Source organism: Strix aluco, chromosome 3 (genome assembly GCF_031877795.1).
Source record: "Strix aluco isolate bStrAlu1 chromosome 3, bStrAlu1.hap1, whole genome shotgun sequence".
Lineage (NCBI taxonomy): Eukaryota > Metazoa > Chordata > Aves > Strigiformes > Strigidae > Strix > Strix aluco.
Window position 1 is genome coordinate 24,612,580 of NC_133933.1, and position 18,941 is coordinate 24,631,520.

The following is an 18,941-nucleotide window of genomic DNA, read 5'->3' on the forward strand; positions in this document are numbered from 1 at the left end:
ATGCTGACCAAGGCATCAGCAGCATTTACCGTGGGATCTAAGGAACTGTATCTAACCTGAGGACTCAGACAAGAAATCAGTGAAACACTGCGAACTGATAGTGACATAAGCTTGACGTAAATTGTGATGATGTGTTTGCTTTTATTCATGGTCTTTTTCTCTAGCTTTTTAAAATTAATTATTGCAAAATTCTCCTTCTACTGCTACCTTAGAACATGGTCCTAGTTTCAGTGAGTTCTATTTTGCTTTAGCAAGTTTATGTTAGTTTTCTATAGCTATTCACCTGGACCACGTGTTTTGAAACACAGTAAAAATAACCACAGTTAAAAAATAATCTTCGGTCTCTTGACAATAGTTACAGTTTTGGTTTGGGTTTTTTGTTTGTTATGTTTATACCTTTTTATACACACTGCTAAATTAAAAGCAAGATAAGATCTAAGAAAAGCACCTAATATGTGAAGCATGGTAGTGATAGTTCTAATTCACACAAATTACATTTCTGCATTTCACCGGCCCTTGAATGTTGTGTATCTTTCACAGTAACTTTAGTGGAGTTTGTTGTGTAGGAGCAAAGCTGTTAACTGCAGTGTTCATCTGGAGTCTCAGAAAACCTTAAATGGGCTTTTGAGTCTACATTCCAGAATATCACAAAGGTGAGGACCTAGATCTTGTATACTTCAAATACTTTTAAAAGGTATAGTTGAATATAGGAGAAGTTTGATGGACTCAGCACAATAGTTGGTGGTGGTGGTATGCACTGAACTTTCATAACCATTGTTGACTCTTGTACAGTTGAGATAAGACATGAATAATCAACTGGAAATGACTGTGAGACTAATAGATTTTATTATGGGACAATAGAGTGTCACACTATAGGGATTCATGCAAAGATACTTTAAATAGAATTTAATGAAGAGGATAAAGTTTTACTGTAGCTTGGAGAGCAGTGTAGCAAACTGAAGTATTACATAATTCTCTAGAGTCTAGTGCCTCTTCTAACCTTTAAAAACAAAGCAAGGAATGGATGTACTCTAAACGTTATCTTACATAATTTTGCCAAATTATTTGGAAAATGTCTTCTAATGACATAGTCAGCACAATTGCCTACATCAGAAAACCAAGACAGAAGAATTTTAGTTAGACACTTCTCTTAATAGAAGTATATTCTCCCTGTGAGACAACTGCTTGAAAAAGAAGTGCTGTGCGTTACCATGTTTCCAAGTTTCGCTTTCAAACTTGAGAGATAATAATAGGCTTTGAAGGAGGTATCTACAATAGCTACTTTAATTTCATTAAAATGTTAAACGTGTCTAAAATTAGTTGACTCTCTTCTGTTTAGGTAAGTTTCAAGATAATAGATATGGTGAGAACATTATGTTTTATCAGGATGGAATGCTTTGAAATTCCTAGAAGGGGAGCATTATTCAGTTCTTTAAACAGATATGAAGTGCATGTAATGAGTGAGTTTGACCAATGAGTAAATACTAATTTTCTGTGTTATGTGACTTGAATTTTCAAGAACTTCAGGCCCAGGTCTGAATCGGCAGAGTGAAGTGAATCGACTCATAAGGAGATGGGGAGTGTAGATTTGTGTTTTAAATTTGGTATGGTCTTCTCACCATTACTGCAGCTTATTGAGTCAGTATGAGTTGCGGGAACTCTTTGAATGTGGGCGATGCATTCATCCAACTATCTGTAAATGATTACATCTTTAGTCTGTATTGTAACTTCATATTGTTGGATAAATAGTCTGGCAAGTGCCATGTTCTCAGCATTCAAAATGGAAACAGTATTTTCCATATCAAGCTTAATATTCTCAAAGAGCTTTTGAAACTCTAGAGTGGGGAAGTTACCAAGTGCATGGTGTTGTAGTGCAATCCCTATTGATAGCATTTGTTTTGATGTTTGTAAGTGATCTGTCGAGCAAACTTTGTCATCTCAATAATGTGGCAAGACTTCCATCCCCAGAGACAGAAAAACAGGAAAGTGCACTTGTGCCAAAACCAAGATAAAGTATCATATAGCTCTATGCACAGATGTGTAAGAGATGTTTTTGTCTGGGCCTGGCATGGCAGGGATTCTGTTTAACCCCTCTTTCATCTGGTCTGGATAAAATCAATACATCAAGTTCTTTTTTTTCCTCACCATTCTTGTTGCATTCGCAATAGCTGATTTTTGCCTACATAAGTGCCTCTGGCCATGACTGCTGTATCTTAGGGGAAAAAAAATGGTTTTGTCCAAAAAAAAGATAGTGGAGCAACTTTTGATGTATGCATTTCATTCTACTTTTTGTTCTTTAAGTATAGGTGAGAGAGTAACTTGAACAAAACTACACACATCTTTAAAAAGTGAAATCAAAACTATGTTGTATTAGGATCAGGTAGTTGGAGTCTTGACAGAGTTAAGCAAATTTTTAATTTGCAAAAAAAGGGATAGCTGTGCTTCCGTGCTACTGTTTTGGGGTTTGGGTGGTGGTTTGTTTTGGTGTTTTGTTTTTTTTTTTTTTCTTTTAAACATCTGTACAGCTTAATTCTTCCCAGTTCTTTACCTTTACTATACATGAATGTATGTAGTTTGTCTGTTAGCTACGTTTTGTCAAGAGGATGCAGTGATTGTAAGGGTGTGGACAGCTTCATCTGGACTTGATGGTTTCCAGCTTAAGACTTAGGTGTGACTTTCAACTGTTACTTTCGGATGAGGTTCTTGCAACCTAACACATCTGTATAGCTTACAGACTTCAGAAAAGTCTGTTATACTAAAAGTGCAGTTTTCTTTATATCTTCTGTGGGTGCTTGGGTGACTTTGCTGTTCACATCACTATAGTATGTAGGATATAATAGAATCATTTAGGTTGAAAAAGACCGTTAAGATCATAGAGTCCAACTGTTAACCTAACACTGCTGAGTCCACCCCTAAGCCATGTCCCTAAGTGCCACATCTACACATCTTTTAGATACCTCCAGGGATGGTGACTCAATATAACTGCTTAGTGAAATAGAGCAAGTAATCCTGTCATTGTTTTTTGGTAGATGGGGAAGCGGGGAATCAAGAAGCATTTAGAAACATCATTCAGGCAGTTTGTGCTCAAATATGGACAAGAATTGAGGTCTTTCCCAGGTTATATGCCCTGTTTCTATCTCGTTATACCAATAGTCCTTAGTATTTATCTCCTGACTTGCTGGTTGTGGAAGTTCAGTGTTGAAGCCTGTGGTGCTAAAAGGCTGCTAGACATTTCTATTACATTTAAGTGTTGAATCGTTTTCTGGAAACATTTGTGATGATTTTTAGTTTCTTACTTCTTCACACGTGACAAAATTTGGAGTCTGTAGTTCTTCCTGGAAAACATTCTGTACTTTGCAGTTCTACTTTGTTTTTTCATGAGGTTCCTATTTTACCATTCAGAAAATTAATATGTAGTAGAAATGCAAATGATCAATAAAGTTCAGTTTACATATGGGTGCTTATGATTGGCCCTCTGTACTTGTTATTCTTAATTTATCATGTGCCTTTCAAGGCAATTTGCAATGGTCAGTATGGGTAGAGTTCCTTACAATAGAATAAACTGGAAGCATTTTTTTCCCTTGTTATGAATTAATGTGGAATTCCTCACTTAACCACGCTACATACCTGTTATATTACTGTATTGCCAAAGACAGACTTGTCTTCATTTGTGGAGAGATTAAACTGGTATTTATGAGCCATCTTTGAGCAGATGCAGCTTAACTGTACAAGGTAATAGAGACTCCTACTTGACGGAGATTAAACTATTTCAATCAGCTATTTTGATGCTCAGAGCTTCACATCGTGGCACAAATGCTTCTTTGAATCTTGGTAGAAGTATGAATGTATTCCTTCTCGTGTGTACACTTTTGTAAGGGTGTATCTCATTTCTGGATAATATTTTCTTTTTTTCCCCTCCCTAAGATATAATTGACCCAGCTATCCTGCGTCCTGGTAGACTAGATAAAACACTGTATGTGGGTTTGCCACCACCTGAAGATCGACTTGCTATTTTAAAGACCATCACCAAAGTGAGTATTTGGAAATAAATCCTTATCTTGAAGCTTGGAGTAATGATTTAAAACAAATTAAATTTTACAGAGAATTGCAGGATCCTGCATGAAATGCTTTCAGATATTACACGAGGTCATAAAAAACCCCATCAGCCACAGCTGGTGTTTTTTGCTCTCAGGCTGCAAGGGGTTGATAAATCTTGAGTAAAGCAAACCTGTTAAACATAGAAGCTGCTGCCTTTGTAGTCAGTTTGAACAGATTTAATTAAAAGATTCCTATCTGTGTGAGTAATGGCCCTAGAAGTGTTTTGTAAGCTTTTTTGGGGGGGGTTCCACACATTCACCAAAATGATTCACAAGCTCCAGCTGTATTTGCTCAACAGTAATTGTGACGTTTAATTGCCTTTAGGATTAAAGGAAGCTTGTGATGATAGAGGTTGTAGGTCAAAGTAAATGTGAAAATGTAAAATACCTGCCTTCATGGGTCCTCCCTCTGGTTAATGGCACATTCTGCCACTTCAGAGATTTGGATTATAGAATTCTATTTGAGTATTTCTCTAAGTACAGTACAACAGTAATCAAGGCCTTAAAAACCCAAAACACACGAAGCATTATGAATCACGCAGATATTTATTACTTTTTCCTGTAGATAAGACTGATTGTTAAGAGCAAGTATTCTAGCAGATTTTTTTTTTTTGAGCTGTAAAGGAGTCCAAGTTTTCACTAAAGAGAAAAGATAGCACTGTATTATGAAAAGTGTGGGAAAAGATATTTAGCAAATGTGTAAAAAAGATAATTCAGACTTGCATAACCATAAAGTTGTGGTGTAGGCAATAGTTAATCCCATAGGAGAATTCAGAAAGTAAGAACTCATTCATGCATGTTCTTTCATGCCAAAATGGTTGCTGAAAAGTTAGTCTCATTACAAATTCAGGATGTTAGACTTTACTTCATTTGTTCTATGCATTACTCATGGAGGAAAAAAAGTAAGTATGCCTCCATTTGCTATTAGCAGTAGATCAGTTTATTGTTTCTAAGTTTTTTATAAAAATAGTTAAAACTTTTTACAACCCTGTTCTTAAAGATGGTTGCCTTTTAAAAGACCTAGAGAGAATTTGAGTGTAACATCCATGAATCGTTTTTCAAACATACTGTAAGAAATTATGTTTTTTATTTTGCCAATTTATTTTTAAAGATAAAGTGTTCTTTAGAAACTGGGCTTATATGATTGTTCTGACTTAAGACAAACAACCTTGTTCTTCTTGAAGAAATGGGTAGTAAGGGTTGATTGCTGGACTGTCTAAACAGAGCAGAAGGATTCTGGTACAGAGTTTACTGTTTTTTAACATAGAGGTGTTGAGTCTTCCTTTCTAATTTTTGCTGAAATATCTTTGGAGATTTGTTACTGTCTCAACTGCTCTCACTGTAACTAGTGGTGTAGGAAAATAGTGCAGCAAAGCTTAGTGAAAGACTTCATGGGAGGAGAAGGTGGTATTAAACAAAAGTGGAAAATTTCTCTCATTCTCTCACATATTTCACTTGCTAACACTCTCACAGCCACATACAGTCACCAAGATGCGTGTATCCAAGTGTTAGGGCCAGGATCACTTGTGTGCAGCACCGAGGATAAAGAACGCTCTGTTGAGTCCTCACTTCATGTCTTGGTTTCCTCTTGACTGGTGATGACAAACTGGTTGTTAGAGAGAACTGTTTTCTAGATTACCTTAAAGAATCAATACAGTTCAGAATTGTGCTTACTTCAGCTGCCATAAATGCTGGGCAAGGTTGCTGAAAAGTGTCTTTGCTCACTCCTGGGAATCTTTGTGGCTACAGTCTATCTTCCTGTTGGGGTAACACCAAGAGGAGTGGCACATCTGATGTGGTAACCTCATCATTATCCTGTTATCAGAGCATATTTGTCTTCTGCTGACAAACCATCTTTGCTGTGGCCTTATCTGATTAAGAGCCTTCTTGTGATACAAGCATCACATTGCATGGTGTTTACCAGCTTGGTTCCTGTGGATCCTGTCCTTGGTTATCAGGGCATGTTATTTTTGGAATGCCAGATACTTCCATGCATACTTAATTCATAGTAGTTTTAATATTTGGTTACAAATTTTTGTAGTGAATGAGGTGTTAAGTCTTTAATGGATTTTTTTTTTCCTCAGCTCTTAGGAAGCCAGCAGAAATGAGATACAAAACACTCTCTGAATGAGTCTTTTCCTTGTGTGTTTCCATGTTCATTCCATGAGGAGGCTGGTGCTGTTCTCACTTTACTACTTCTACATTCACCAGAGTTCTTGTAAAGCTAGGCAAAGATTTGTATTTCTAGTGTTAAGAACAAGAAATAGATTGTTATTTTCTTTAAAAATGTATAGGAGTTATCTGCAAGAAGAACATGAAATATGGAGAGAGGAAAATATGTTAAATTAATTGAAATACCTTATTTTTGTCAGACTTCATCCATGCATTCTAGGTGAGGAAGCTTGAAAAATCTGTGTAAAGGAACACTTGCTTAAATATGTGCTTAGGGCTAAATAAAACAAAATGGTTGGTGCAAATGTGAGTGACTTCTGGGTGATGGTACGCATTCCCAGAAGTCCCTGAGGAATATATGCACAAGATGTGGAAACAGAATCATTGCTGAGGGAAAACATGGATGCTTACAAAGGCCAGCATGAGGAGGAGAAAAGGGAGTTGGCAGGGGAATAGGTTGTAAGGAAGACAGCTTAAACGTAGATTGAAGCTTTGTTGTGAAAGAGTTTTATTTCAGTTAACTTGTACAAATCAGTCATTTTCAAATTGCATATTAATTATGCAAGAGAAGCATGTCTTCACATGTTTAAGTCACTAGTGTACTTACATTCCTACAAGCTGTATCAAGCTTCTCTGGTGCACATACTGCTGAGCTTGTCTCCAGAGTAGGCAGATCATCCCACTCAAAAAATGCCCAACATATGTTGCTACTCAAAGCAATAGGTAAAAAACATTTCTTTGTAGCAGAGAAGGTGTCTCTCTGGCTTGCGCTTTTGTGCAACAATTACTAAAGTATCCCATGAAATGGTAGGAGGCTTCCATGTTTCCAAATTAACGTCTCTTTCAAGATGTTTCAAAGTCAGGCTGTTCCTTTGTCTTTTTGTTGCTTTGGGTTTTTTTTTCCCTGCTTTCTAACTGGATTCTACCAAAGATTCATTCAGGATTGTTCCCTTACTTTGCCTAGCTCTTGATTATTCTACCACCTGTTAAGTATTCGAGGGTTTTAACTTGCCAGTTACTGCACTCTTTTTTTTTTTTTTTTTTTTCTCTTGAAGGTATTGTAGGTATGTGGTATACTAGTTCACCTGAAGAAGTGCATTTCTGTCAAATGAGTTTCTGACAGAAATATATGAATTGTACCAAAAAGTGTCCTTTCATGTCTAAACACAGGTATTGTTTGATACTGTAGACATCTAGAGTCTCTGTACTACCATGATACTACTTTACTGTCATCTAAGGGTAATAGGGAGATCTCTATGCTTACAGCATTTGAAAATTTTGTTGGCTAGTTTCAAACGTAACTTATAACGTTGTTCAATATTTTTTGCTGCTGGAGATGCAAAAATAATCCCAGAAGTGATTTCTTTTGTCATCTTTGTGGAGGAAGCAGTAATAATATGGAATAGTGTCAAAAAGTCTACAGTATATGTAAGCTTTTATGAAATCAAGAATGGAAAACTTCGAAGTTTGAAAATGTATGTGTAGAACATAAAAGATATCCAATTAATTCAGTATTTAAAGGTGATAAGACTACATCTACATGCTTATTGCTTAGCTATTTGATTTCAACACATAGTAAAACCAGAGGAGGTTCAGCTAAACAATGCTGTTGATGTAACCAGCTATTTAAGGCATGTCCACATATGGAACAGTGTCAGTGTTACATTGCCCTGTGACAGGCTGGCCATCGTTTTGTTAGAGAAAATCTGATCTGTTGGGAGGTTAAAATTTAGCATTACTTATTATTTCATAATTAAATGTTTTTGAGGCTGGTTGTCCTTCTTGTTGGTTTGAGATTAAAAATGTTTGTGGATATTTCAGGGAATTTGTCAGACCCCTGTATAATTCGTTATTGATGAAACTTAATCACTTTGGGGATGGAGTGTGTAAAAAATAACTTTTTTTTTTTTTTTAATCTTCCTCTTTTTATTATCTTAACTCCTTTAGGATGGCACCCGGCCTCCGCTAGATATTGATGTAAGCCTTGAAGAAATTGCTTACAGTCAACATTGTGATTGTTATACGTGAGTACCTTCTGGTTTTGACTTTAATATTTAATGGGCAGTGCCAACTGTCTTCTGATGCATGATAATGTGTCTTATGTTGTTGTTATTAAGAGGTTCTCTTAACTTTCAGGGTTTATAAGCCTTTTCCCTTACTCTATTTTTCTTTCTTTCACTTGTGCTTTTTCCCAGGGAGTTGGTAGGAATATATGGATGCTAAAGTCTCTTTCATCTGGAATAGTCCTCTTCATGTTGTAAAGACAGATCAGTAGAGGCCTCTTGGTTTTGCTTGGGTTTGTTTTATAGTTCTTGCATAATCTGAGGATAAAAGAGACCTCTCTAAGTTGTGGACCCATATACAATGATGATGAAAGCAAATCGGTTAAACAACCATAACCAACTTGTTCTGTCACACAGTTGAAAGCAATGTGTTTGACAAAGTAATGAGGGCCTATTTCAACTTGTACTTTGGGAATACCAAGGTGTGTTTTTTAAGAAAGCAAGATAGCCATCTGAGAATAATTTGCAATTGCGTTCTACAAAACTTTAAGCAGCTTTAATCTATTAAATGATTTATTAATAGTTAATGATTTTCTGGAGTTCACGAAAGATAAAGTTTATGACATGCTGCCTGTCACAATATTGCTTTTGAATCTTAGAAATGGAGGCTTTCACCAGTAATGATTTTTAGTTTTGTCATTGTTTCATACTTAGAAAGATAAGTACTTTTTCTTTCTCTCTGCCCCTTTCATTCACTGTCTTTTTCTTGGGGGGTGTTTGGGTTTTGGTTTTTGGTGGGTTGTTTTTTGTTATGTGTTTGTTTATATTTTGGATTTTGTTGGCTCTGTTTTTTTGTTTGTGGGGTGTGGGGTTTTTTTGGTTGGTTTTTATTTTTAAATACAGCAGTATTCCTAGCACTCCCAGATGAAGCATGGGGAGTTAATTGTGAAAATTATCTTTAGTTCAATGACTTGTACCAGTTTGAAGGCTTGTGAAAAGTTCAACAGCTGGAAACAAATATTTAGAAAGACTGATCTGACCATGTTTTGTGGATACTGTCCTTTTAAGAGCATATTAACTTGACTGTTGATGTAGCTTTGAGCAAGCCAACTCCCTTTTGTAATAATGGGTGATTCCATTTGAATCTTTCATAAGACTGATACATTTTTTCTGTATCATGTTCCCACCAAGTGGCACAATATTAATGAATCCTGGCATTTTTAAGGATGCTGGGTGGGTTTTTTGCCTCTTCCCTTGCTTATTTATTTGATCTTAATCTGTGGCTAAAACCTGGAGGACGTCACTCCATAATGAAGGTTGCAGCACTCAGTAGTCCTCAGACCTCTTTCCAGTGTTCTTAAGACAAACCCTTATGACAGGACAACTAGTCTCTTCCCATCATTTGTAGTGTCTTGCCTTTCTGTATGCCATCAGCAAAAGACAAGAGAAATTTATCTTACGATAACTTATTCTGTTTATAGAGGGGCAGACCTTTCTGCTCTAGTGCGTGAGGCTTCAGTTTGTGCCTTGAGACAGGAAATGGCCCTGCAGAATGCTCAAAACAAGAAAGGTAAGAAAGCTTTACAAAAGTCTTAACAGTGAGAAGATAAATGGAATATAAAGTATTGAAGGTAGTTCAAGACAAGCATAAAGGTGTACATGCTGTACATAAATGGTTGATCACTTCTGTGCCAAACAAAAATTAAGTCAGATTTGTTTCAAGAACGCATAAGCATCTTTGAAGTAGATGTAGGGGAGAGTACAGAAAAAAATGGTTATCCTGGAGTTTCAGTATAATTTTTCTAAAAGAATTGAACCTTGTACGTTAAAGAAAAGTTTAGGCTAAATGGTGGCATAAACTGACAATTTATATACTAGACTGAATATGTCTTTGCCAAATTTCCCCATTGCTATCAAAGACTAGTTATACTGACTTATTTGCAAATTTGAGTACAGTTGTAACTGCACACATACTGATCACGTAACTTTTGCACACAATTGTATTGTGTAACTGAATACATGCATCTAGTAGTAATGGTGCTAGGAAAATCTGAGTGCCGTTTTTGGTCTTAGACATTTAGCTCATCAGTAGCTCTTGCCAGGACTTTAACAGGGAGTTATAAATTGTTTCCATGTCTCTATGCACTTTTGTTTTAAGTTGTATTTTCCTGTTTTTTAAATTATTATTTTTCTGTGCAGATAGGAAAATGTAATTGGAAATTGAAACTCTTTTATATAAAATGTATGTGTATCTAGATTTTTTTTTTCCAGTAATTTTGTTTGCTATTTTACCCTTAAGTCAAAACACAAAGCTAAAATGGAATTGTGACTTTTCAGATTATGTCCTTGAAAAATATATTAGGCTTTCATTATGCCTCTTATTTCTGAGAGCCACGCTGGAATTTTAATGGCTTTGAGTCATTCTTTTTGATCTTGTATATATCCAGTCTCATCTGGCTTTTAACAACAGTAGGTTAATAGAGCAGAATGTTTGTATTTCTTGTTTTGAGGGAACTAGCATGTTCATTTAGAGGGGGGGGGAAGAAAATAAAAAACTATAAGAACCTTCACTATTGTATGACATGGTTAGCCGTTTTGCTTGCTGTAGATGAAAAAAGCTCTTGATTTGAGGTGGAAATTTCTGAATTTATCCTGTTCATTTTTATAATTATCCAGAATACAGCAGGCTTTATTCAAAGATGTTCATCACTTGAATTCAGCCGTCAGGATTGCAGCATGAGCACTTACTGTATGGATGTGTTGGCAGCCAGCAGGTCCATAATATATGCATTGCTTCATCTGCATGTTTATAGCCGCTGCTTATTTGGGATGTCTTTGGGTTTGGTTTTCCAAGATGTCAGCCCTGGCTGGTATGAAATTGTGTAAGGCAGTTTCTGATTTGAGACCTCGTTCATTTATATTTTCAAAAGGGTAGCGTATGTACACAGACTGGAGAATTTTTTCCTTCAGTGTTACCACAAGACACACACAACTGGTTCCCCTCCCTGCTTTGTACATGACTGTAGATGGGTGCTGTGTGTCCTCATCAGTCAGTACTTTGGAACCACCTGGCTGAAACGAGTGCTGCTCCTTTCTATTCTGTAGAAACTCTTGCAGCTTCATTGTTATACCTGATATTTTCCCTCTGGAATAAATCCAGGGGTGTGGTTATTTTAACACTCAGCTGTGGTTTGCTTGAAGGGACTTTTTTATAGGGAAATGGAAAGGTATCCATTTTGTGGTATTTCTTATAAGAATCCAACTTGAATAGTCCTAGGAGAGGTAATCATGTTAGTCACTGCAGTGTGGGAGTTGCCAGACATTGCAATTTGTCTGGAGGAGTGGGAGGAATCCCAACAAAGACTGGGCAGATTTTCGGTTTTATGATGTCCCCCTGGAGTTCCTCATCATTGGCCCAGCATTTGACTGATCAGAAGGGTTCAGGAGTTTCCATTTCTGGCTCCCTTTTCCAAACCACTGATGAAGATGTTGCATAAAACTGGTATTGGTGCTGAAATCAGAGTAGGACCCTACTGCTGCCTGTTCCCTATCCTGAAAAGTGACCGTTAAGCCTTACAGTTTATTTCATGTGCTTTAATCAGCTTTCTGTCCACCAAAGGATCTTTCCTACAATTCTTTGGAGTTTACCAGTCCTCTGGTGACTGTAACAACAAGTTGCATGACTTGGCCAGCAATTCTGCACCTTCATAGACAATTTCCTTCAGAACCTTTGGGTGAACACCATCTGATCCTGGTGACTTACTGTTAACATTCTAACTTTAATACTTCCTGTATACTTCAAGTAGATCTAGTTACAAAGAATATATAGGGTATGAGAATCCCTTTCAGCTGCAAAGACAAATGCAGATAACTTATTGACCTTCTAAAATATGACTTTATCCCCGAGTGTCCCTTTTTGTATATTACATTTTTTTTTAAGATAGCCAGTGACCCCACATCACCTGCATAGTCTGTAAATCTGATCTTCTTAAGCAAAGAGATTGAGACTTCTTGTTACGGCAGTTAAGAACGAGTATGGTTTAACAAGTGAGATTTAATTAAACTTTCACATTAAAAGGAAAGGGAACCAGCTATCCTTCCCTCATCTATGTAAATAGGAAAAAAACAGTTTCGTATTTGGTGTTTTAAGTACTTAGTCTTATTGTAAGAAGATTATACCTGTTGATATACTTCATTATTTTATCGTTAATTTATCAATATAAATTGTTTTAAATAATGAAACATTCATTCAGACTAAATTGTTTTGTCATCAGAAATCAAGGCAAACACTTAAGTATTCTTTGGCTTAAGGTGCAAGGGATAGAGGGATTAAGATCTTAGCCTAAGATCGTAGACAGGAGGCTATATAGGAGTTCAGGTGTCCATAACACTACTGAATTAGATCTCATCCAACTGACTAGCACATGCAGTTAGTTAGGTTTCATGAAATTGCCTTGAAATACAGGCAAAAATCACTTGATTGTCACTTGCCTGCAATTTTAGTCATTTATTATGGTTTGCTCTTTAAGGAGAAATCAAGATTTCCCGTAAACACTTTGAAGAAGCTTTTAGGAAAGTGAAATCTTCAGTATCTAAAAAGGTAAGATAAGCTTCAAGTATGTAAGACTTGTTGTTTCCCTGGAGATTATACTCTTCTTATACTGGAGACTGGTGGGAATAGTTAAGGTTACAGCATACTTGCATGTATTTCAAACCTACATTACGTGTTTCTGCATTAAACAAACCTGGTGGTTTTTACAAGGTCAGAAATCAAAGTCTCCCTTTTCAGCTGTAGATGACACATTGCTGGTAGATGGATTACTGTGCTATCAAGGTTATCTTTTAGCTGGCACCTTGGACTTCTCATTGACACTCCCAGAGTGTTACTGACCTGGCCCAAACCTCTTCTGTATGTGGAATTTTCAGTTAAAAGTCCTTTAGAGTGCATCACACCTTGCCACCACTTTTTTTTCCCCCTAGATGAATGTAACACCCAAAGATGCTCAACCACTTCTGTTAATGTGCAAAAAGCATCATTTTAAAATATGACATAAAACGCATTTTATCATCTTAGTTATTTCTTATGACTCCTTTCATTATTTACATTTGTCAAGGAAGTTTGTTTTAAAGGTTTCCTTATGACCTGTTCTTTTTAATGACTGAAAGGAAAGCTGTTCAATCATCTTAATTACTGTAATTGAGAAGTTAATATATATATGTAGGAATTGTTATTGCTGCAGAGTTTTGGGTGTAGGTGTCTCTGTGTTGCCAAGAGTATATTGCCGCCAAAATACATTAATATATTCACTTTGAACACAGCCAGAGAGAAGTTAACTAGTTAACCATTTCCTTTCATTATTATTGTATGTTGACAGTCAGTGACCTTTTTCTAAAATTTAGAAGTGATCTTTGGCTCTAAGACCCTTTAAAGATGGTGTTGGTGGTTGTTTTCTTCCCCTTTGCTAATTACTGAGCAAACTGTTCAGAAGCAACAGCCACAAACACTTAAAACCTCTCCTCTAACATAGCAATCACTAGTATTAGGACATACTTGTGGTTCTTAAGAGTTAACCAGGATGTAATTCTGCATCTCAAAGCTTAAACATCATGTCTCAGAGCCCTATATTTCAGTTATATCCACCTGAGGAGTTTTCAGTTAAGTATTGTGAAGTATTTTTTGGAGTACAAGATACTCATCTCCCACTTCCAGATGCTACTCTCTATCTACTAGACGTATTCAATCTGACAAACTCTCTACAAACCTTTCTATGAATACTAGAAAATAAAAAGCTGCATCTCACTGATTTAGTGCTTCTAATTCTTCTTTTCCCTCCCATACACATCTCTGAGTTCAATTAACTTGCTTTTGGTTTAATTTGTTGTCTTGAGACAAACCAAAATAAGTTGTTCTTAAAGCTATGAAGCCAGTTATTTCAGTAGAAGTTAACATCTCTAAGTATTCTGTTCCTTTTGTGTCATTTTGTGTGACTAGTGAAAAGGATTAAGGAACAGATAGTTAAGTAAGTTAAACTAGTAAAAGATCTTGTCTTTTGAACTAGACAGGGGAGTAAAGAGTCAGTTCAGCAGCTCCCTTGGTAAAGAGGGCACTTATCTTGTTAGTGAAGCTGCACTCTGAACCTAGCATGGCACTATTCAGTGTAAGAACTCTGCCAGAGGCTTTTGTTAATTACAGATCACTGGTGACCATCACTGGAGAACCTCATTTATGAGCCAGGGTAGTGGGGTTTTGCCTCATTTAGGTTTTTGTTTGTAAATGTTTTAAAATAGAGCTAATGGCTCGTAGAGCTGGTTTGGTTTACTTCATATGTGTTATTTAACAAAGTCACTTTTAAACATTGCATGATATTTTACCGTTGTCTGAAGTATTTTTTCCTCTTATCTTGGCACTGTTAGGATCAAATAATGTATGAAGAACTGCGCCAGTCACTGTGCAGGTGATACATTTGGACAATTCCCAAGAGAGACTTGTTCTACCTTGGTGGAGAGTTTGTTATACCTGTGCCTGATTTCAAGCGACAGGTTGGAAGGAAGTCGTACTAAACCTCTGAACTTTTTCAACTGTACCTGAAAAAAGGTTGTCATAACCTACTGCTCTAAACCAGCTTTAACTATTTCCAGAATAAAAGATGCAATACACACTTCCTGCTCATCACCATTTACATTTTAAAAATGAATGTTTTTAGTGCTAAAGAGCTAATAATCATTCTGATATATTTGGTGCCTTTAATCAGAAGTCCCTCAGAGGCAGAGAGGCTAACTCTTCAAAGTGCTTACATTGCTCAAACAGCTGTTTTCAACCATAAAAGAAAATAGCTATGTTTTCAAGAACGAGGACTCTGGAAGAATCACTGGGAGCAGAGCTGTGAAAGTAGACTGGGAAAGTGCTGCACTGTATGTTACCATACTATTACTCATGCCTTTCCCAAATAGTGACACATTATGATTGTGCCAGCACAGGTTCTCAGAGCTTCTAACACCTTCCCTTCACCTTATCAAAAGAAACTCTCCACAGATGGCAAGCTGTCTAAGAGAGAGTAAAGTTTGGAAATCTGAGAAGTGCTGTGATACTATGATTTGACAGCCATCCAAGAAACATTTGAAACAGTATGAGTTATCTAAGAAGCTGCTTCTTAATTATTTTTAAGTAGACAAAACTGCAACAACAAAAAATCCTGTTAAGTTCAAATCCATAACTCAAGTGTTTTGATATCCTCAGGAAAGGAAGATGTTACTGTTTTAAGGAAAATGGTACTGTTTTAAGAAACAGGCCAAGAGCCTCAAATGACTTTTTTTTTTTTTTTTAAATACAAGAAATTCTATCTTGGAAAGAGGGTCATAACTTTCAGCATCAGCAAACTGGGAAGTATCTGAGTGAAATGTGATAAGAGTGACTGATTTCTGAAACTTACAAGCCTTCAAGGATTTTTTTACCACTGTCAGTCTATAAAGTTCTTTAATCATTAATCTCAGTTCCTATCTTTGATCAGTCTTATTCTTCCTAAAAGCACGGAAACCATCAGTCAAGGATCAGAAAAGGAAATGGATGATTTCTGCTAGCAAGTTTCATAGAAGGTCTTGAGTTTGGTGTTATCAATCTTTAAAAATTATTTAAGGTCATGAAATTTCCATGTAAAAAACAGTAAAATAGTTTTTTGTAAGCAACACTTATTCTGTAAGCATCTCACCTACTTCAGTGTTTAAGGGAGGAGATTGTTTAATCTCCCACTCAAATAATAATTAAACAAGTTGTTATGCATTGCTAGATGTGACTGACCAACCTGATCTAACTTTATGACTGACCTTGACTCCAGAGGTGATAGTGCCTTACATCTTAGATTCTTCTCTGGATTGCCATTTTTCCCAAAGGTAAATGTGGAAGGCTATTACAAATAGCTGGTCAACAGACTTGTGTTTAAAAATACTGACACTCATGGCAGCTTTACACTGTGATTTTTGGACAATATGGTATGATATTCCCCGAGACTCAGTGACTCAAGTTGTTGCCCATGTGAGTAAACAAATGAAATCTCTGCACATCATGTGTCTGCTTGTAATTGTAAATCAGGCTTGGAGCTTCAGGAATTACTGTGATTCCCAGAAATCCAAGATGAAGGATCATCATTTTATCTCAGAGTATTAGTATACATCAGTTAAGTCACTAATGTTAATGTAAAATCACGTGCAGAGCTATACAGGAACTACTTATGTTACATAAACTGTTTTAGTGTGCTAAATCTAAAACTTTACAGTTTTTTTACCACCTTAAATAAAAGTTTTTTGCTTTATAGGAAGCTACACCTGTGAGAAAGTAAGCTGTGAACTCTTAATACAATAATACACTCAATTTGCTTGAGTGAGAGGTAACCAATGAAAAAAAGAATCATTCAGGAACCCCAGGAAAACAGTATAGGATACCTCAAATATAAGTTTTGAAACTGTCACCCATTCTACCTTTAGATATGGTAATTCTAAAGGCCATCACTCTTTTTACCTACCTGTGGCATCTGTCATCTTTTCTTGGAAAAAAGATGTGGCAAGCAAGCCACTCTTTACAGTTGAAGATAACCCCATGAATGATTTCTCCTTGAGGGATATATAGAGGAAGGTCCTGCTACCATACTTAAGGATAGCTTATGAAGGAGTAAAGTCCTCAAGCCCTGGCATACTCACCTAAATCTTCTCCTCCTCCTCCTCTCTTATGATGGTATTATTCCTCTGTATACATGGAACAGGAAACCAAGGTAGGACTTGCAAGGCAAGACTAAGGAGGAAATACTATTCAAGTAATAGTAACAACAGTGTTATTATTTGCATAGTAATAACAATATAGTCTTGTCAGGAGTTCGAACACAAAACATGTTTAATATACAAGGTGTCTGATGATCGTTCTTCTTAATATGTGATAGTGGAAGGGGAAGTGGGGTACAGGAGGGTTTGAATTTACGAGAAAATCTGAAGTTGAAAGGCAGAAAAAGCCAGATCAGTCAAGTGTCCATAACCTGTTTGCTCACCTTGTCTGGGCTACTTGTGTGTCAAGGAGCAGACAAGGGTAGGCAACTGAACTCTGATTGCTTACAGAAGAAAGTGCTGCACCCACACTGCTACTTTTTCTTGTGGGAAATTCTGCTTAGGCTGTAGTACTTATCAGTGAAAAAACTTGATAAGAAATACAATGCAGGATCCCTTGTACTTGTACACAGAAAATGGGAATTGCTTTAAGGAACAAGCCTTGTCATGCAATACAGAGACCACTACTTTGTTCTGCATGTGCACCTACCGCTCCTCCTAGCAGACATGCCTTAAAGGTTTTCCCTCTAGTCATCTTGTTTCTGTTGTGATAAGATGAAGAAATCGTTCATCATGCCCTTCTTCTCTCCCTTTTCCTGAGGCTAGCCACATATCTACATCACAAGAATGATTCTGTCCCAGAGCATATTAGATGCTAACTTAAGCGTGGATGGGGCAGAGGCAGTGCAGGGAACTGTCAGCAATTAAAAAAAAAAAAAAAAAAAAAAAAAAGCTGTCTTCACTCTGCCCCCACTAAAGTTTTGTATAGCACTGCAGGATTGGTCATGAAATAAGAGGATTTGATCAAGAAGAACTAATTGTGCACAGAGTTGCAGGTTGCTAAAGGCATTTTCTACATGATTTAGATGCACCTATTTGTCAGGTTGTTTTCCAAGGACCTTGCAGAAGCAATCTTAGCAGACCCAGAAGTGGCTCCTGTGCTTTGGCAACATGCAAGCTAAAACAGCAGAACTTGCTTTGCCTTAAATCTTTAGAGACTCTTTCAAATCAGAGGAGTACACGTTCCAAAAGCTACATCTTAGACCACTTATCGTGCAGGATCACCACCTGAAAGCAACTTTTCTCCTCCTGTTTGTCCAACAGGATGAGTATGGCAGCCTGCTATCTAGAGTGTTGGCATTATTGGTTGTTGAACCTCATCGTTAAGTAAGGAAGGAACAGCTTTTAAGTTCTACTGTGGCATGCCAGTTCAGCTGATAGAAGAACGCATGCCAAGGAGGCCGATGTGAATCACTGAGCTCATTATCTAAGTGTCCACTTATTCTCTATTTCTCTACATCTGTAGACTAAGTATGTGTTATGTGCTTGCTGGCTACGTTTAAAGGCTGAACCGGCAGAATTGAGACACAGAACCAAAAGTCTTAACTACTTTTCAACTGACCTGTGGTTCCAGGTAGGAAGTCTTGCCCTGGATCTGAAAGCATGGAGCTCTGTAGCCAGAAACATGCACCCGTTTAACACATGTTAATTGGCCACTGTTGTGGAGCAGACAGGTTCAACAGCAAAACAAGAATGCTAGAGGCAAGAGTTGTTTTGAAAGAGAAATATACCCACACCTGTCCTGTGTATTATGCATGCCTAGTATGATCAGATTCCAGGATGCATTATTTATTCTACTTAAGCAGCTTCAGAATAACTTAGAGCATACTGTAAGTTGCTCTGAAAGCTCTGAAGGGGATTCAGAGCTCTGCACAATTTAACTGCAGCTAAAATACCTGGATGACACATTTAACACAGCTGACCCAAAGTCAGCTGTGTTTTGACAGTTAAACTCCTGGCTAATTTCACATAAAGGAAAGGTTTGCCAAACAGACAAACTAGTAAGATGCTTTAGTTACAC

At 36.9% G+C, this 18,941-nt stretch overlaps 1 protein-coding gene across 4 annotated transcripts in view; it reads left to right on the forward strand.

The window, feature by feature from the left end:
- The window catches only part of NVL (nuclear VCP like), a 40,656-nt gene extending 25,725 nt beyond the window's left edge, over window positions 1-14,931 (forward strand). Inside the window, exons 19-23 of one of the 4 annotated variants that reach the window (XM_074817803.1) lie at window positions 3,925-4,031; window positions 8,217-8,293; window positions 9,754-9,842; window positions 12,802-12,872; window positions 14,687-14,931. In XM_074817803.1, coding sequence (XP_074673904.1) covers window positions 3,925-4,031; window positions 8,217-8,293; window positions 9,754-9,842; window positions 12,802-12,872; window positions 14,687-14,731 — 389 coding nt within the window. In that variant the 3' untranslated portion in view covers window positions 14,732-14,931. Of the gene's footprint in view, window positions 1-3,924; window positions 4,032-6,181; window positions 6,321-7,324; window positions 7,440-8,216; window positions 8,294-9,753; window positions 9,844-12,801; window positions 12,873-14,686 lie in introns of those variants that run through there. The other 3 variants (XR_012622415.1, XM_074817805.1, XM_074817804.1) reach the window with 3 other exon arrangements.
- The last annotated feature ends 4,010 nt before the right edge of the window (window positions 14,932-18,941 follow it).